This window comes from Apostichopus japonicus, chromosome 21 (genome assembly GCF_037975245.1).
Source record: "Apostichopus japonicus isolate 1M-3 chromosome 21, ASM3797524v1, whole genome shotgun sequence".
NCBI classification, from domain to species: Eukaryota; Metazoa; Echinodermata; class Holothuroidea; order Aspidochirotida; family Stichopodidae; genus Apostichopus; species Apostichopus japonicus.
The window spans coordinates 5,197,235-5,219,166 of record NC_092581.1 but is presented as its reverse complement, the minus strand read 5'-3'; the positions used below and the strand labels follow the sequence as shown (position 1 = coordinate 5,219,166).

The 21,932-nt window shown below is 38.5% G+C and overlaps 1 protein-coding gene across 2 annotated transcripts; it reads right to left on the bottom strand.

Annotated features, from left to right (window-relative positions):
* Nucleotides 1-638: 638 nt before the first annotated feature.
* LOC139963218 (uncharacterized) lies at nt 639-20,347 on the bottom strand. Of its 2 annotated transcripts, none has more exons than XM_071963800.1 (2): nt 19,444-20,347; nt 639-4,433 (listed from the first exon to the last, which is right to left on the bottom strand). In XM_071963800.1, exon 2 carries the CDS (start codon nt 3,760-3,762, stop codon nt 1,594-1,596), a length of 2,169 nt encoding a protein of 722 aa, XP_071819901.1. In that variant the 5' UTR covers nt 3,763-4,433; nt 19,444-20,347; the 3' UTR covers nt 639-1,593. The 2 variants fall into 2 exon arrangements, with proteins under 2 accessions (XP_071819901.1, XP_071819899.1); XM_071963798.1 differs by lacking the exon at nt 19,444-20,347 and adding an exon at nt 9,145-9,301.
* Between the last annotated feature and the right edge of the window lie 1,585 nt (nt 20,348-21,932).

Genomic DNA, 21,932 nt, shown 5'->3' with positions numbered 1-21,932 from the left:
TTGGAATGGCAACAATCTTCGTTGGAGTGTTTTAAAGTCTAATATCAACACCTGTACGTTTGGCGAAAGAGGTATCTGTAATTTTCCTCTGTCAGTCTATTGGTCCCGCTAGATTGGATGTTTATAGGCACAGCGAATCCTTGACGTCTCAAAAATGTTCGTCCCGTTGTGATGACCTCACATAACCTTTGACCTCCAAAAAAAATCGAAAGGTTGTGTTCACAATCGCAAAGCTATACTTGCCATATGAAGTTAAACGAAGCATTATTTAAATCTGGAGTAAAACATTTAAAAGCCAAGGCATCTTCCACGCGGGCACGCAAGTGCGCATGCGCTGACACACACACACAGACACACGCACACACGCACAAAGCCAGACATGCCGTCTCTATCAGCAAGGATCTCTGCTGCCTTCAGCTAGCAGTCAGCAGAAGGGCGTTGAGACGCACCATCGTCTTTCCTTCACGTTGTCGAATCTCCACAAAGTTTTACACAAAATAGTGTTCCCTGCAGTCAGTATACTAAACAACAAAATATCACAAGACGAATGCCTGACTTGAAACTTTATATATATATTTCAAACTCATCTATGCAGTTTGTCAGTGAACATATGTAATGCTTTTGTTAAGACCTTTTAATAAAGCAAAGAAATGAAGATTATGTCAAAATTCAAACCGAATACATGGTCTGATTCAGTTAAGTCATCAACTAAATGTATCATTGTGTGATTATAACACAAAAGTATAATATTGTACTTATGTTAAGAACAGTTATTCCGGTTTCAACCCGTCCACGATTACAACCTCGACGACACCCGCCCCGCCCCTCTTCCCGTCCATCTCTAACAATACCCCCACCTTTCAACATCTTCAGGCCTTAATCAAATTTGCAAAGCTGTCAAGTCTTGCCAACAACAGTAATCGAAAAATATGAAATCGGATGTGAGGATCCATGATCCGACACATTAACACCTTGCACTTCAATGTTGTTTACCCACCGTCAGCCAGGCAATGAGTCATTCCCGCCATTTATCTGTCGTCTGCACATGTGATATATATATTTGCGTCTTTTACGTCACCTTACAAAAAAAAGATTACCTTGGCGGAGAGGATTACGATTAATCCTAAGAACAACAAAGCATTTACTTTGATATATGCATAATCTTGATACACAGTGCGTATATTTTTGCTTTGAAAGGCAATAGGAATGGATGATTAAAAACTTGGCAGCATTTTGAAGTTTTTATACAATTACAACACTTTCTTGCTATAATGAAAATGCTGGGAGCGTGTGGGTGGGTTTTTTGTAACTTGACGAAATGTTTTCACATTTATAACATTGCTCATCCGAATTCAGACAATTGCTAAAATTTCGATTTTGCAACACGTTTAAATGAATTGATAGGCTGTTAGTTACATTTACACCTTTTCATTCATTCCACGCACACCTATACCGTACAGTTTTGTTTATGTATACGTCTCGCTAGACGAATATGTTTCATATTCTTACAAAAATATCTTACAATTTACCTACTTTGGTTCTGAAAGCTTATTCGGTGTAACTGTACAATGGAAGTTAAATAAATCTCAAAGATTACAAGTTACACGTGCTACGTACAACTGGGGTTTTCTTCCTATGATCAATAACGGCATAAGCGGTCTTTGCCTCTGTTTGGATGATATCTCTGGCGTCCCATGGACCTGATATTTTTAAGTCCAATTCCGCATATTTCACTTCCCGCGGAACGTCCGCTTGCAAAGAATCTTCATTGTCATTCTCTTTACCCATAGCTACGCTTGAGTTCGCGTATACAACTTCAGCTTCTATATCTTGCTTTGTATTCTCTGTTTCTGACCGCGACTGCGCATCCGTGTCATTCGTTACTATGGTAGCAATCTTTGGACGTTCTTCTTTATCTTGTGGTTCACAAAGCTTCCCCTTTCTTTCTCTTTCCTTATCCGATATCCCGTATGTACCTTCCTCTTCAATATCAGATCCTGACTGTGATTCAACATCTTCAGGATTCACAGATATGATATCAATCCCTTCAACTCGTTCCAGTGTTTTCATTTGTATTGTCCCAGTCATTAACGAATTTAATAGATCCTTCTCTTTCGCGGAATACCCCCCTGTAGGTGCGTGATGGCTCATTAATCGATTTCTTTGTGCCTTATTGACGTCCTCGACTTTAAGTTTCCATTCAGGAGGGGGTGGGTTCACCACTACCTCGATTTGATCTCTAAGCGATTTTCTCTTTTCTTCATTTTCGTTCGGTCTGCCACCCCACGTGGCCCTCTTCTGCAAAGCGTCGACTCCGGCTTCTACTTTTAGCTTTGCGCCTTGCCAACTTTTCCTTATAGTAAAGCGTTCCAGGAATTGCGGACGCCTTACTGATATTCTCTTCAAAACAGCGGGCTTCCGCAGTGATAATCGCTTCAACAATTCTGGTGGGGGTTTGTCTGTTTTCTTGATTAGAATAATGAAAATAATTATAATAACTATTAAAAGCACAAAAAGTAACGTTAAAATGATCGGCAAAGCAACCGAGTTCTTTTTATTTGGGGATTTATTCAACGAGATCTTAACGTTTGTTGAGTTATCTTTTTGTGACGTATTTTCTGAAGAAACGCCCTCAATCGGAGGTTCAGACTTCAAAACCGCCTTTTCACGATGATCCATTACGGTGGTAACATCCAATGGAAATTCCTGTACAACACTGCCGTGTGTTGTTTGTACTGCAATAGGTTTGGCTGTTGTTATGACGTCAGTTGGAATGTGGTGAGAAGATTGCACAATTATTTTACCGAGCGCCATTTCTCTGTGACCTAGGTTATTCACAGCTACACATCGAACGGCGGTATTGTTATCCGATAATTTTAATCCGAGAATGGTTAGTCTCGCAGAGTCACCGTTGGTTGAGAATATATATCTACCGACTGATGTAGTTATCCGTAGAGTATTCGCACCTACCCCAAGTAACCACCGGTAGGAAGAAAAAGCCGGTACTCCAGTTGCTTGACACGAAAACCGAATTTCGTCACCGGGCATACCGTAGTTGACACCCGGTGTGAAGGAAATGGTGGATTTAATACTTAAAGGTGTAACGGAACAATTGTGAATATTGTCATATGTTCTGCCATTGTTGCAGGTGTATTCTCTATTGTTATCGTTCTCCCGAAGTTGAAACCGGTATGTAATAGAACCGTCAGATTGTCGATTTAAGTTGGTTACTTGGTAACCATGTGTACCTCTCCATAACGTAAGAGTACTTCTAGATGCAGGTGATCCGGGAGCACATGAAATACTCACCATTGCTCCCACTTCGGGGTTCAACGGTTGGTACCGGCATCGCGGTGTACGCGATTCATCAAACACGCTTAACTCTGCGATTTGAGAATCAAAGTATTGTCCATTGTAGTATCTACACTTATAATACGAAGTGTCACCAACCTCGACGTCTCTTATCTGTAGATTATATTGTAAACCGGTACCGACTATCGAATACCGACTATCGGCATTTGAGTTAATAGTCCTGGCAGAAGAAATAGGCATGGAAGGCGAGTTGGAGTAGCCGAAGCTTTTGTACCAATAGACATATAAGTAGGTACTACGTGAACTTGCAACAGTACAATGAAATGTCACAGTCTCCCCAGCTCTCACAGTTTGGTTTACAGGTTCCCGGCTAAATTTATCTGTCAATGCGCATGTGCCAGTAAAAAGTGCGAAAAGGGGTAACCAGATTTGGATATGTAAATATGCCATTGTCCTGTCACTTTATTCTACATACGGAATTATGTGAAATGATGTGCTTCACTTCCAGAAGTGTTCTTAAATGGGATAAGCACTTCTCCCAGACAGAATTGGATATATAGTCCTCTTGCAGACTGACTCAGATATGTCCTCTTGCAAATTTAATTGCATATGTCCTGTTACAGACTGGCTGAGATATGTCCTTCTCACAAAATGAAAGGGATATGTCCTCTTGCACACTGAATCAGATATATGTCCTTCTCACAGACTAAATTGCATACTGTAAGTCCTCTTGCAGACTGACTGGGATATGTTCTTCTCACAGACTAAATTGCACTTGTCCTCTTGCAGACTGACTGACATATGTCCTTCTCGCAGACTAAATGGCATATGTCCTCTTGCGGACTGACTCAGTGAGTCCTTCTCACAAAATGAAAGGGATATGTCCTCTTGCAGACTGACTGAGATATGTCCTTCTCACAAAATGAAACGGATATGTCCTCTTGCAGACTGACTGAGATATGTCCTTCTCACAAAATGAAAGGGATATGTCCTCTTGCAGACTGACTGGCATATGTCCTCTTGCAGTCTAGCTCAGATACGTCACAAAATGAATGGGATATGACCTTCGTCTAAACTGATCTTTATATATCCTGGCAGCTAGAACGTTGAAAAACAATCATCTGAAACAACATAAAAGAGATGAGAAAATATCATTATTAACATGATGTGGTTAAAACCACCTCTGTGTATATGATGTACATAAGTTATTATTAACGTTTTTGCGGACTCATTTTCAAGTTAATTAATAGCAGTGGTAATGTCCACATCCTGCCCATGCTGTGAACAACTTCAAGTTTGTTGACAGATATCCTTCGATACGTTCATCCCACAAAAACCGCGTCTGCGTATTTTATTATAATTCACCGAACAAGAAAATCCATACGAAATTTTAAAGTAAGGTTCACATACTGCAGGGTTTACTACATAATATCTAACGAAGGATGTTATAGAAAATTCTAAATGGTACTTTCATTCTTGTAGGTGGGCCCGGAGGGGCACATTTTCTAAAGTTCCTTAGCGCCACCTTTTTATAATTTCACCTAACGACGGAAGGAGTGGGGTGGGCCGTGGTTTGTAAAGGTATAAATTATGGAGAATCATTACTGCTGTTTGGTGTTGTTAGTATAGTTACATCCACATTTGCTCTTTCAAAATTTGACAGTACACTTTTCGCCAGCCGTTGTCTTCATATGGCTAGTCAATTGGCTGACGGCACTAAGTTGCAATATCATTTAAGGTGTAAAGTGCCTGATGGTGTTTCCCGCCAAAATCATATTTTCTGTCACGGTTGGTAGTCTGAAATCTGAGAGCAAGCGAACACCATTCTGCAATAGCCTATACAAGTAACTTTCCCGCTGAGATGACGCCCCACACGATAGCCTTCGCATTTATGACAAGTTTTTTGGAAGAGACCGGCTTACATTGAAGTGGATTTCAATACTATACAAGTGAGAATAAAAGAAGGTAACGCTGGGCTTTGTCCATTCGGTCCTTCATAACGTGTAAAACCATTGTTCAACTTACTCCAAACAATCAAAACGACTGGTTTTCAAGGTTAAACTACATAAACACGACTGTATATACTTTTGCCGATGAATGTCTGCATGATAATTGATTTCTCGATTAATATCAGTCTTACCTCATAAGGGTGGTCAAGAGGGGAGGGGGGGGGGTAATGACAGAAGTAGCCTACACATATTAAGCATCCCTGGTGAATTTTGCCTTTCATTCCTATGTATCATTTTCGAGAATAACAAAATTTCAAGTTGACATGATTTGTAACAAAAGTGAACTTGATGCAAACAAGTATGATTTCGTAGTTGTACACTAATATCATTTTGTTCTTTTTTATTTACTTTTTTATTTCATTGTATTATTTGACCTTGGATTAATTAGAGCCCCAACTTTGCTTTAGCAGATGTGTAAGTTATAAATACCCCAATGATTGTAGTGTATTCACATGTTATAGCATTCCAATAATAAAGAAGAAAATTATATGGATAGAAAACACCAAATAGAATATTAATTGAGACAAAAATGATCTAAAGTCTCATTTTTGAATAACTTCTGTATTTCATCCTAAATATAGATCGATGCACCAGCGGGAGACGGGGAAAGTAACATCCGGTTAAAGCCGAGCGAAATCTTCCATCTCATTTCCTTGTCAATTAAAGCTAGGCTGTGATGACTACCGTTCAAAATGTCACTTATTAATTTATGAATATTTCTTTAACTCATTAAGCAATGTATATGCCCAGTTTATGTTAAGAGGAAAGAGGTAAGAGGAAAATATTAATTAGGTGAGCAGTCTGTGACAGAACAGAGAAAGGGTGATCTCTTTACCATATGGGTATGTAGGTTACATATCCGGAGTATTGAGTAGGACGTACACGGTATCCTTATGTCACACATGCGCAGATTGATATACATACTGACATTCATACACACATACATACTAACATATATACATACATACAGACAAGAACAATATGTTCTTCCATACATACATACATACACCCACACACACACACACGGACAATATGTCTTTATCTCAAGGGCGTAGGAACGGGGGGGCTGGGGGCGCCAGCCCCCCCCCCCCCGATGAAAAATATGGAGGGGCGGAAGTATCATTCCGCCCCGCCCCCACTTCGCAAGTCAGAAAACCCCTTTTTCATTTCCAAATGAGAAAAAAATCTCATTTGGAGCACCAAATTGCATCTAAGGCCAGGTGAAAATGCAAAATTATATACAAAATGGAGTGGGTGGGTTGAAGTGTGCTATATTGCACCAAATTGCATCTGAGGCCACCTGGAAATGCAAAAAAAAATCCAAAGGGGGAGGGGGACACCCCTTGGACCCCTCCCCCAGGCCGGCCATCAGTCTTCAGCCCCCCCCCACTCAGAAGTACCTTCCTACGCCACTGCTATATCTTGACTCCTCTAAATAAGACTGCAGCATTTCCAGCCTACTTTGTCATTTCTAAGACATTCAGTCTATACGCTGTGACTTAAAAATTCATGTACAGATGTACACGTTTCACCATAGCAGCGTGTTTCATTAGTAATAAACAGCTGCGGTAGAAATGGACGGAAGGGATCAATCTACATAGACAAATAATAATCTCATTTGTGACTTTTCTTCCCCGAAGCAATGCTAAAAAAGGATTTCTTAATTATGATTACAACTGTCTGTCTGCAAGAGGCCACTAACTAAACACACACCGCTAGTACAAACTTGCAATATGATTCGCCTGTGTCGTCGTGGAAGCCTTCACGTTCTGTAACTATCAACACATATATGTTAACTGTAACGCACGATAAACTTCTTTTTTATATTCATGAAGGGTTCGTCGCGTACAACTGTCGAATTCATGGAGAACTAGTGAATAATACAACTGACTGATCACGTGAAACTTTCTCATCCAGTAAAATTGCATGACTTCTTTTCTGTCGTTTCATTCTTCCTCCTATGATGCAGCGATGACGTCATAGATACAAAGTCCTTTTTTGCAAATTCATCCCACATTATTACATACTTAATTATGCACAGTAAGTTACAGTGTAGGCACAGCACAGAGAAAGTAGGATTGTATCGACTTCTAGTACGTGTATGCTACATAGTACATGTTGCACTATGCAGGGGCCGATGCATGATTCTTAGAAAGAGGGTGTTTTACTGTTGTCATTGAAGCCGCATTCCACATTCGTCCCTCCCCCTCCCCCACCCACAGAAAATATTGCTGTATTAGTACTGTACATACCTACATACAGAACATTACACGACAATGAATCAAAACTACACTACAGTAGGCCTACTGTAAAAAACAAATATGCATACGCGATCAAACCTTCAGTTTCTGTTTGATTTTAGTGCAAGGATCAGATTAATTCCACCCAATTAAATAGCTCTGACAACTCGTAATGACGGTTCAATAAGAATGGCGATCGACCGTAGAGAAGCCAGTGCTGTACACACGATATAACGAGAGTGCATATGTAATGAGGAGACATGAGAATCACACGTGAAGTAGCTTTGTTCTTATAGGAACAACCAATCCGGTCCCAGCGTTATCATCCAAGCATCCCATTCAATGTTGCCATTATACTTTTCAATGTCATCAGCTGATAAATTTGGCTACACTGCTTTAACATGGTCTGTACTATACATAATTTAATCTATTCTACAGTAGCTGTTGGATTGGAGTATAGTGGGTCATTGACATAATGTATACTATAAATACCTGTGCAAATGTAGTTTAATAAACTCATACAGGAATACACTGAAAGGGTGGAGTTGGGGGTGACAGAAAGTATCATTACCATCAAGGAAATACCCGTCATTCCTGATTACCACCTAGTCAGTCTGTATGTCAATGAGTGCGTGTGCGTGTGTGTGTGTGTGTGTGTGTGTGTGTGTGTGTGTGTTACATGTGTAATGTACACGTAAACGCTAAATGTCGTAAATACCAAGAAACTAATCTTAGAGGTGGTACGTCGTATATAACTTACTATAACATAGTTAGGACATTAGGCCTATACTTATTGTGTACTGCTTTCGTACATATATTGACAAAGAATACCAACTTTTCGTCCGATCGTCCACGCTTGAATCGGATGCTACTTCTTAAAGCAGAATAGAATATGTATTTTATTATCGTATAAGCATGGTCTGTTTGGTACTACAAGGGTTTGGCGTCATACGACGGCAAACATATTTCCTTTAAAACATGTAAAATAAAGATTACCAAATATATATATATATAGGCATATTCTTTAAAAATAATCATAAATATATAATTCACTTTGGCATTCTACATTCTTTAGCTTTGAATATTCCAGGACTGTTGTTGAAACACGCAGAACAATTTATTGTTATGTCCACCTCCAATTTTACTTTCAACACAGCAGATCAATCTCTTATGACGAAAGTGACCCATCCCCCCTCTCCCCTCCCCTCGGATGTGCACTGCTTGTCTCAGGTAAAACTTCTTAAACCTCACTCAGTGCCCACACACAACAACTACGATAAACACACAGTATCGCCTTTTGCTGAATTTGAGCGTCAAGCCTTTCCTTACCATTCACACCTCACCTCGTCTCATTAAGAAATATACAAAATATACACTGTTTGACTTTCGGTCTGGAAGTGTTACCCTGTAGCATTAGCGTATTAAGACACCAGATGCTACACGACAAATGCATATTGTCTTTCACACATTATTAATTGTGTTAATTAACATCATGTAATACATGCAGTAATATACAACGAACACAATAACTTTTAAGAATACACAATACGATATGTTTACAGAATATCATGAAATGTACTTACGATCAACGAGAGGACAGACGCACGTAAAACATATTTATAACTCTTCCTTTGTTTTAACACACTAAACATAAATAATTCCAGTATGAAAGGAATAATTGTCAAATGAAACGTTCTCTACTGTACATTCAAGAAGTATCAGTGTGAACGACAGTGTGCAGTGTAATCCAAACAATACAGAATATACTGTCAGTCAACAAACGGGAAACGGGGGCGCACTGTCGAATTGAAATTCTCCAATTTCAAAGAACTAGATCTGTGTATAAAGGTTTTCTTTACTCGTACAATGGGATACATTCTTTGTATACTTGTACGATCTTTGATATTGCAAAGCGAATCACCACAACATACTTTTTGACGTGTTTCCCTATTTTTTTTTTATTGGACCATGATAAATGTATAGATTAAAAAGAACACAAACATATACTGAGATACTCAGAGGACATCGTTGCAGTCATGTATGGTTATTACGGCTGACCTTTTTGTACTCCACCCTCTCCCACACTTCCCCTTCCCACTTTCTTTAACGTCATCTTTATGCGCTGATTTTCTCGTTGGTGGTTGGATGATAAGAGCGATCGACCAACAACTGTGGAGTTAAGTTTAATGACATATCAAATAGACCAGGGAACTCCCTGACTGGATCTGTAGATCACATGTTTTAGGGTCCCCTCCCCCATAAACCAACGCATATTTGTGTGATGACGTATGATAGATAATTGCAAGAAGGACACTTCTTAAATAAACAAATTTCCATATAAAATTAAGCACACAACTTACACAAGGATATTGCCATGGTTAATAATGACAACTAATCTATGGAAAAGTTAAACTAACACAAAACAGTCTATTCCACAATAGTTGGCTTGGTTACATTTCGTGTGATTTGTGTAGAATGAGGGTTTCAAAGGTGAAGGTTGGACTGGAACCGTTTGTGTGTCGAAATCGGTTCGTATAAAGTTATTTACATGCTTTAACCATGACTGTGTAGGGTTCATTGAACATGTGAATAGGCCGCCTCAAGCGTACATTTCTCGTCAAGTTAGGTTTCTGATCTGAAATAGATTGTTGGAATGTCATTCTTTCATCAAAGCAGTTTGTTGACAATAAAGGGCAATATTTTGTGCGGGTTGCGGTGTTATTTTGATTTCCCTGAAGGAAAATAACCCACTTATTGTTTATGTAACCACATAATATAACCATGGAATGACATAAAACACATGACCAAGCCACGGTAAAATATGACTGAGTATAACATCGCGGTATCGTCTGGAATTAAAACTCAAGGTTTGAAGAATCATATCGAAGTACAACTACCAGACAACTATACACTATAACAGTGAGTGAGCAAATTTGTCAAGTATCAGGGCACCAACAACGCCCCCCCCCCCCGCCCCACCGCCAGTCCCGAACAGGTGAAGGAAGTACCCCGAAAAGTCGGACAATGATACCCCCCCCCCACTCCGCCAGTCCCGAACATGTAGGGAACCACGTGTATATTGCTGGCACGTAAACAAACAAAGAAAACATGAAATGTTCAGTCAACAATAATCCAATAACTGCCAGATATTTTACTAGTCTATTTGAGGTAAGGTGTTCGTTGATTCAATTATTAAATCTCAGATCTTTAAATATTCGCTGATGATGTATGACGTCACTATACAGCCGCACCTGACGTCACCATAGCCAACGCTCATGTATAGTTCGAACGCAATCACTGTGTGGATCCAATAGCATACATAGAAGCCGTACAGCTGCTCGTGCACACATTGCATACATAATTGTCCTTGATCAATGAATGCTTCAACAGCCGAACCTCTATGGTTGAGAACACCTGAACAAATTAATCCATTACGTCATTTTTGAATTACTTGACGTGACTATAGAAACCTCCATGTGGTCTATTTATAGCAAAATGAGCTCCATATGCTTATCCTTGATAAACATCGCTATCATTACTATGATTTATTGTACCGTGTTTTCCATATGATCAGATGAGTTATTTCCTCCGAGGTACGTTATCTTCTTTCCTCTTCCTCTTCCTATAGACGATGGAACCCTCGGAACTCCATACTTAGCTACAACAATGAACTTGATTCACTCTTCTAGATTTGTAGGTATGAAAGTAGAAACAACATCGATGTATCATGTCCAGACAAAATGTGCAGACGACCGTATCAAAAAAAAAAAAAAACATGTTTGTTATTCTTCCCGTTTGAGTCATGGTAAGCTACATACAACTTCACATCGAGAGTGAAACTACATAGCAAAGAAACAATCAGACGCCCTCTATTGTTGGTCAAGACATTGAGGACGGTAAAACTAGAGAAAACAAGACTACTGCGACTACTACAGTTTCCCGAAGGTGATGCTGATCTTTGGTCGACGGTTTCAAAGGGTGTGATGACTCGCGCACATAGAAGTTTACGTCTCATGCCGGTATTCTAACCTACTTTCGAATGAGGTGTAACAGAACTTACAGAAGTGTTATACACCACCATCGATCCCAGAAGATACACACACAGCTTGCTACCGTCGGTAATTAGACACTAGTGTACTGTCAATACATACAGCAGCTACGGTCGATACCCACAACACAGTGTACATAGCAGCGATGGACATCTCATGTCTAGATAAAAGATAACAAGGTATCACGTTTGATTACTGTCTGTATTTTGTAGCGACAAGAAGAAAACTTCACTTGCAAGCAACGGAAAGTTTACTTTTTCAGAGCGCGGTTTGAGCTGAGTTGAGTTTCAATAGCTACGGTAAACCGCCAATAGCTACGGTATACCGTTGAAATATTCCCCTGATATGATTTTACTTTCATTTTACCACTGAATGTGGTGAACTATACATGTTTGGTAGTAATTGCTGTCGTGGTCCTTCGAGTAATTCAAGACAAAAGAACTTCTGTTCTTATACCTGTGTGGTTTTCTTGAACGAAAATCCAGAAACATTGACGAAGACATCCATGTATTATCTGCTAATCTTTGATACTAATGTGGTGAGTGAGTCACAAACCACCGGGCTTTGCTTACTAACCACCCGAAGGTATTTATTCACAGTTCATAGGTATCGTTATATACCTCTGTAGGTGAGCCACGGGGTGGCGAATTGGTTCATCCTGGGAGATCGAAAGGGGTGGTGAACTGATAGAGCAGGGGATATTAACCGAACAGGGCATCAGTAATCTACAATATAGGGCAGCAAAATGCGAAACAAGATGACTGAATCGTTTCACAAGTACAAATATATATATATATATATATATATATATATATATATATATATATATATATATATATATATATATATATATATATATATACATATACATATACATAAACATATGAAAGGCAAAATTCACAAATATTAACTTGGCAGTATGCAAACACTACAAATCTAAATTATTCAATAATAAGGTATAACTGTTCACTGCCACAAAACGTTTAGATTTTGTTTATTTATATCGGTCCGCATTGAAAAGCATAAATTATTTCATATGTGATGCGGAAAAAAGTGTAAAATAAATCAACGTTAAAAAGCAATATTCTGGTTTCAAGACGCACCTGACGTTATAAATTGTAAAATAATTACATCTGGATTCAGATTTCCATATTTCGTCTCCTCTTTTATTACGCAAGTTTTGCTCTTTACAGCTTCGACATTATGATAAATCAAAACACGAATAGTGTGTTATTTTCTACTTCTATTATTAAAGGGATTGTCCAAATGTCACAAGGTAAAAAATAACTTCTTCCCCGATGTTAGGTGAAACCTCAACCCGAAGTAAGTCAAACTTAATGTAACTGTAACATTGTGTAATACACACAACCGTTAATCTTTGGGTGTATTTTGCAAGGAAAACACTAACGTATTGATAGAAAATATGTGAATGTCTTCAGGCTTACCGATTTATTTTCTAGTTTCTGCTTTCTGTTCTGGTGTTTATTTATCTGTCGATTTGTCGAGAATGGTAATAACCTAAGTACGTTTAAACTTCGACGTCATGACCACGTTTCGATCACATACCTTTCCTTTAACATTCCTTTTTAGTACTTTCTTGCTGGTAAGTTTTGTGATTATCATGCATACACTTTTTAAAGGACAACAATGCCACTAACAACTTACAAACAGTTATGAAGTACCGGCCCGTTGTCAATAACTAATTTCATAGGATCTTCCAACTGTTTTCCTTAGCAAACCAAAGTGTGCTACCGGGATCGTTGTTTGTGATGCCTAACTTCCTATAACCGACGAGAATAATTTTAAATGTTTCAACTCTGTTCTGTCTAGCGGACCAGGCTACCCCTTTAAGAGCTAACTCGCCAGACGGCTCATTTTTCAGAGTGTAAAGCTCCCATCTCGAGGGAAATTAAGAGAAGATTCAAACCAACAACATTCACAATTGGACAGGTAATACGAGGAGCTATGCTACTTAACCTTCACAGACCTATATGATATGAATTATATATAATTCTAAAATACATAATCCAGTAAATGATGACTATAAAATTTAAGAAACACCTTATTAGGATACAGAACTAGATTGTCGTTTGCTAACATTATGTCAATAAACCATGACAGTGTCAGTGATATTAACATAAACAGCGCATGCTCAGTGATACATGTCGTCTAGATGTTGTTATGAAGATGTTTGCTACAGTAGCTGACAAAGAGTTGTTCAGCAACATAAAGGCGAAGGCGAATAAAGTGTCTGGTTAACGTACAGGTGTATTACAAACTGCGATTGGCCAAATTTAAATGTTGGCAAATTTATGCAAATGAGGTTTAGGATTAAGACGAATCATCTTGACTTCGGTAAGAATTAATCATGTTCTGATAAGATGGATACGTTTCTTGTATAAATGGCATAGGAGATTTTAATGTAATTTATGGCTTTTACAACCGATTCACTGTATCATAGCAACGGAATAATAGTTACGATTGAATACAACGCCTGGAATCGAGAGTCTAACCATCAGATGGCTGAATACCAGTGCAATACATGAATAAAGGGCAGCTAGGTACCATTACTATGTATGTGTCGAGTGAAATAAATGAGCCACTCACTCAACCCACAATATCAGTGGGGTCCCTTATTCGATCAAGGAACTATTATAACGCCAGTCCTTTGTGTAAGGTGACCTTTGACACTCTGAAGTACGATATCACAAAGATATTACGTCACATTTCAAGATTCCGGAACAACAAAGTGCAGCGTAAGAGTATATGAAGATGCGCTCCTGTAAATAGGAAGAAAGTTGACTTTTATTCTGTTTCACTGAACCATGAAGTATTTGACCTCTGAAGCCATCAATAAAATCGTCCAAGAGGAAAATGGGTCATTTTGATGACAGATGCTCTGATCGAGAGTTGTGGTAAATGTACTTATTATAGGATGACACAAATTCATCTTCGATATACGTTCTTACAACTCTATAAAAATACAAACTTTTGTAAAGAGGTCGTCCTTTCTCAATTTAAGAAATTGACTTTTAAAATGTTCAAATTTGTCTCGAGTATAATGTAAAGTTATATTTCCCATGATTAGGCCTTATTATCAATTTTGTGTACCCCGTTTCCCTTTCCAGTTTAATTGAAAAAAGTGTTATGGTCAGGGGCGAATCCATGATTTTAAATTGGCGGAGAGGGGGGGGGGGTGGTGGTTCTGAAGTTTCCTTGTGGCGTAATTTCACGTAGGAGGTCTGATGGTACATTATATTTATATTATATTAGTATATTATATATTATATTGTGGGCAGGGGCGTTGACTACCAGGTCGGGCCCCAGAGACGATTTTGTCACCGGGCCACTTTTTTGGTGTATTCATTTTTCCTAATTAATATAAAACCGGTATATTACGAAACAAATAATACTTCATACTTTGTTCCCTATATCCCCAGGTCCCCAAATCTCCCAGACCGGGGGGCCCCATAAATCCCATAATTCAGACCCTTGACTCCGAAGCCGTAATCCCCTAATCCACCGTCTCGTAAAGCCTGCTTGGACCCCCCCCACCCCAACCCCCACCCACTCCCCAAAACACAGGATTTATATCATTATTACGATTGATTTTCAAAACGCGCCTAATAAATGAGACCGTGTTACCGTGGTTACATTTCTATAATTCTATATTCAGTATTATCCTGTATGATTATAGACTTGTAGTCAAATAAGGCGAGCAGGACAACATCCGCATTGTGACGTATACGTACAGTCGAACGCTTTATGTTTGTATTTTAAATAAGCGACTAGTTTAAGGTTAACTTCATCATTTCATCCATAGACAAGTGGGGGGGGGGCGGCCTATGGACAAGTTTTTTGGTTCACCTTACTTACCGCTTTCCACGCACCCCCCCCCCCCCCTCGCCTTCCCGAACCAGTTCAACCATATACTTTGCCACGTTCTGGTATACTTGCATCGTACACTGAAAGGAAACTCCCAAGAATTGATTTAGCTGTAGTTTTGCATATGCAGTCGAGCAACATTATGACATAGCGACTCTGATCGTTCAGTAAATGCATATGCTGTTTAGTGTTTACGCAGGGATACATTTAACCGTTCAGTTATCCGTCTTGGCCTAATATGTTTCTCTCCAATCATCGGAGAGATAAATCCTGAAGCAATCTTTTAGATGAGACTAAACTCAAGCATACCGTTTGCCTCTCCGATGATTGATGTGCGGAGTATAATAATTAACCTACGGGTACTCAGTGGTGACATATAGAAACTACCGAAGGCATAAACTACTAATTAGACAGAATGCTTAATCTTAAAGTAACCTAGCGTATTGAGTCATGTATAAGATCATGTGCTTCCCCTGGAAGAGTTAGCAAAATTAAATAAATAAACAGAACATAAAGATAAAGAGAAAACATCCTTTCAAGACTTGGGGAAATAGAGCTTTCTTCCATTTTCTTTCCAAAGACGGTGTTTCTTTTAAAAGCATTTCAGTCTCAGAATTGTTTCATCTTCCACCGAACAAAATTCCAATCATCATCAAACTACAGTAACCATGGAGTTTCCTGAAAGAACACTGTTTTCGTTTTATAATGATTGCAAAACAACAACCGCAAAATGCAAATTAGCCACGATAAATACCCTTCTTTCATTTATCGCTGTTTAGCATATATCTTTGATAAGTGTTCATACTTATGTCTTTGTAAGTCCGAAACACTTCTCCAGTACTAAACAGCAAGTCCTTACTATACCACATGTACTAACACTATATTGAAAGTACATACACAAATGATCGTATGTTATTTCTTATACTATTGTATCCTTGTAACTTTGTAAGCCTATCATTAATGTTGATACTTATGTCTTAGCCAATGCGAAACACTCCTCTGACTATTAAACATACAATCCTTATTTCTATACCCATACTAACACTATATTGAGTATACTAAAAAACGCACTATATTTATATTAGTGTTGTTGTAGCCGTGTGTAATTCTATGATAAATGTTGATACTTATATGTCTTATTCAATGCGAAGCACTCCTCTGAGTATTAAACATACAATCCTTATTTCTATACCCATACTAACACTTTATTGAGTATACACAAACACAATCATATGCTATATTTATATTAGTGTTGTTGTATCCGTGTAAGTCTATGATAAATGTTAATACTTCTGTCTATATAAATACATACATACTAACACTATATGCGTGTACACATCTCATAACTCAGATCCACATAACTGTGGTATAAAATAAAACATATTCTAATTAAATACCCAACAAATTGCTTTAAGCAATGCCAGTGCCACCATTCCTGATTAAAACAATCTGCTATAGTGACGGACAAAACTCTTGGTCTCGGAGGAGCTGGTAAATCCATTACTTATTAATGTGTATTCGTTGCTCGGGATGTTTCGGTTAGAATGGTTGCATCTTTTGATCGTTTAATCACATAAAATTAATAATTACTCGATGATTGAACATATTATCAACGGTCGGCCATTGGTGGTTACCAGTCACGTGACTATACCATATATAAATGGCGCTCTATGAGTTGGTTCAAGATGACGCGGTTTCTTGAATTAAAAGTACTGCACGTTTTTGTCCCTTCATTTTATTTTATCTCCATGGATACACATGTATCTACCTAGGACTCATTGGAATTTTAGAAAACTAAATAGTTATTCAATCTTAAGTTCAAAGGTCCAAGGCCATAATGAGATTATTTAAATAGAGAAAATTTTAACACTTTTATGTTTTTATTTTGACACATTTTCCCACTCATGAGTCATGACAAATCCCATTCCTCTTTCCTTGAATTTATTTCCACTCACGCGATAGTTTCTGCCTATAAACACAATCAAACTGATAACTGAAACAAATACACCCGGTTCCGCTTCCAGGGTAACGGGATATCATGTGACGGTTACCAGTGATTGTGACCAGTGTTTGGAAAACAATTCTGGCTCACACTTTCTGGGTACAATCATGGAGCTTATAGCTCCATGGTAGCTCCATGGTACAATCGAGTATAAAAAGTGTGTTTGTGTTACAGATGTCAAAGGGTTAACCAGACTAGCGCAGATGCGTTGCACAGCCCCAACCCTTCGTGCAGGGTACTATGTCCCCCCCCCCCTCCTCCCCCTTACCCATTTGCGCCACTTCTATGAATGTATTAAAAGAAAACTTTACAAGTTACAAGCTTCTCCTTTAACAGTTCATGCGCCCCCACCCCCCCCCCCCACTCCCACATACACCCAACACAGAATTCCTGGCTAAGAGACTGGTTGAATATATCTCGGTAGATAAGTCGCATCTTGAAAAGCATGGAAGTATGAGGGTAATACTGCCATATTGAAAGTATTCTGCAGTGCTATATTGATATTACTAATACTCACGTATATAGTCACGTGCTCACACGGTCCTTGAACTTTACAAACGTGATCGAATACAAAATATGACTTATGCAACCAATGAACTTCATGAATCGAATAGCTGTGCCGTCATGGGAATTTAAATGTGTAACCAATTATTGTTCATAAACGGGTCAAGGACCAGACATCCAGGTATAGTAGGTACCACTCAATACTATCTTATACATATAGCATTGTATAACTATGCAGCACACAGTATTCATGGTTTTACACAGTGTAAGTTCTCACAGTGCAATCTTTACTCATTTAAGAATAAGAAGAGCGACATCGTTTCATGTCAGTGCACGAGTTTGGAAATTAAACGGACTGGTTTACTCATCATTTCAAAGGCTGAATGATTCTTGATAAGAAATAATCACCGTTTGGGGGAAATAAAGACATAAAGAACCGGCTGTCTTTATCCATGCATTACATTACTGTACATCTTTCGATGGCAATCTGCTAAGTCATGGAATCAGGAAAATATCGTATAAGCCGAGTAGAGGACGGTAAGCCAAGCAGCAAAAAGCATACGTAATACATTGCACAGGAAGGGAGGCCATGGTGTTGTAACTTGTGGTGACTGGTGACCATCCATGACCCTTTGGTTATTTATGACAAAATGAGTAAACAAGTAATCGATTGTACCCAACATGGATGTTGCTAAGCAATTAATCTTCCCATCCACCCCACCCCCTTCCCACAAAAACTAAACCCAACCTCCACCTATGGCTTGAATACATTCCATGCACGATCATACTGAAGTGGAAGAATACATACATATTTCATGACAGCGCAAATTGTTGGTGCACCAAATAAAACCGGCGGCTGCGCATTATTAATTCTTACTATACAAAAACACTTCATTAATTGTCGTAAAGCTTGCATTGTGACATAAAACACTGCATTATGACATAACAATATCAATCCTCTATTATAACTTCCTACGGAAAGTAGGCCTAACACGAAATGCGAACTGTACGAAGTGGTAAACGGACACAATTTGGAAGAGTCTTATCTTCGGAGTAATAAACAGTAATTTTAACAATTCCTAAATAAAATGGAGATTACCAAAGAAAATTATATAGCAGACTTTCCCAGCCCGCCCTCTTTTCTCCTCTTTAAGACTACAAGCATAAGGATTAAGGAACAAACGTGGTCAAAGTTGTCGCTTTAATATCCTCCCACTCAAGCAGTTTTTATCTACCAATGAACTGAACAATTGTAGCAAAGATATACCGTAAATCATCGAAAGATATCTACTGCCAACAGACACCCAGGTGCCCGCCCTCCCTCACCGATATGTATATATATGGATCTAAACATTAAACTTATACATAAAAAAAACATCATCCATACATTAAAAACTTGAATGATATTTAAAAAAAATTATAATAAAATATTGAATACTTACCAATAATTGATAGACCAGGCCTAGAAAATGAAAAACACTCTTCTGCCAATTCGGGATGGTTAAATCCTGTACTTAGTCTCCAGTAAATGTACGTTTACACAAATCCGCGCTAGCTTTGATGTTGAAAAACTTTATCCCTTATACGGGTATTTTAATAAATTTCCATTCGTCGCCGAATATGTTCTCTCATATAACAAAGTTGTCTGTCTCCAACACTCACATACTTCCATATATGGAAATTTGCCAGGAAACTACTTCCACTGAATTGGTTTTAATTTCTTTCAAAATTTGACACAAAAGATGATCAAAATCGGATATTTTGGTTTTTGCTGCCTATTGAAGAGAGCTCTTTGAACAAGGTGAGAAGAGTTTTCGCGTCACTGTATAGTAACAGAATGTACTTAGCTCAACACAGCTGCTCGTTTGAATAACCATAACAATACTCAGGCACACACTTGCCACAGTTGGTATACAAAGAGCAGTCTTGTGTACCAAAGGAGGAAGTCTACCGCAACTGAGGCGTAAGAAGACCTGCGGCTAACCGTTTGATAATCCTAATAAGGAGATGCAGTGTTCTCTTCTTTGATTCCTCACCAGCTGTGTGGTATAACCTTGACTTATATTGGCAATACGCATCGAAAAACACCTTAGGCTGCTAATTGCGGTTACAGAGCTTATAAATGGCGGAGCTGTTTAGGATTAAATGGATTCAGACCATGGAAAGAAAATGTAGACAATCCCATCTCCCTCCTGATTTGAATGAAAGGCAAGCAATAAGCCATCATCGCAATGTGTAAAAGCTGTTTTTACCTCCATGGTAAAAGAGAGATACTGCTCGGACTGCTGTCAAAGTTGTGACACTGTAGCATCTATACAGAAGAAAAATCAACCGTATACCCTACATATGCTTTTTGTTATTAATGAGAATGTATAGGCCTACTATATACATAACGCCTACCGTTGTGAAATGCTATTTATATACTGTAATGTTCTTAAATGCGTTGTTGGCTGATTGCTTGTAATTTGTTTATTTGTATGTTTAAATACTAGAACATACATGTATAACGTTAATAACAGATGTTCAACGACGCCCTCAGAAAGTGACTTGACTTTGTTTATAAATAACAGCTGTATCAATAGCTATAGGATATGGATACCCTGTTTCCCGTCTGTGGAAACTGATGATGTTATATTACAATTAGCTAATTAATGTGTCCTATACCTGAGGCAAACTCATATTTGATAAGTAATTAGTGGAAAGCTGTTATTATCATTAAGTGCTTAGTTTTTTTTCACCGATTTCACCAGATAGACTTTATTATTGTTTGGAGGAATGAAGGACTATCTTTAGCCTCCGTCAGTTGCAAAGAGTGTAGCATTTAATGCAAAAATGAAATACCAAATTGTCTGTAGGGGACATGAACTGAGGGAAAAGGAGTCGTAGGAAAAGTTTATACGTTTTGTGATCAGTAACTTACAGGCGAAAAATCGGAAACAACAAAAAAAGGACAAAAATCGAAATGTTGAGATGAAAAGACAAAGGTTTTATATACTAAGTCGAAATTTAGATCTAAAAGTTGCAATTTCGAGGAACTAGTCGAAATTTCGCAATAAAATAGTCGACATTCCGAGATACAATGTTGACATAAAATCGTCCACGTTTTAAGCAAAAAGTCGACAGTTTGAGAAAATAAGCGAAAATTTGATATAAATGAATTTTTCCTCTTACATCGAAATTTCGACGTTTCATAAAGCATGAATTCAAGAAATAAGTCTAAAGAGTCGAAAGTTTAAGATGAAGTGTTAATATATTTTATGTCTCCAAGAGTACAATTTTTGTTAGCTTCCAACGCAATCTATAGAAAAGAAAAGAAGAGTGGCGAAGGGGTCGGGTGGGGTGGGGTGGGGAAGAGGAGAGGAGAATCTCGGATACTATAGGAACGGACGAAACAACCACGTTTCGTAGGAGGGAGAAAGGTTGCGAAATGAAGAAATACAGGGACCGACAAATTTACTGATTGAGAATATAAACCAAGGAAAGTAAAAACTAGTGCGATCTGCCTGTAACCTGAAGGTTCCCCTCCCTTCCACCCCCCTCCCCTCCACTTCTCCCGACAAAAAAAAATGATTCCACATAAACTGTAAAATTAGCTAAAAGCTTAATTTCAAACCTACCTAGTATCGGGTTTCTTTTATCGGATGCCACCCCTTCCCCTCCCTCCCCTCCCTCCCCTCCCTCCCCTCTCGAACCTCTTGGTTCCTCGTCCTCTGTTACCACTCGTTATTGTTCTTACTGACATTTGAGGAGAGCGGTTCTCTCAGTTCACGCTGGTTGAAATAAGCACTATATAAAAATAACATAAAAACAGATAGGAGATCGAGTAATATTTTCTCACGTCAAATTGAAGTGATGGCGCTATGGTGGAAAACAATTATTCCTACGCACTGCTAATTCCCTAACCTGAAGATTGGTATGGTTATGAACATTG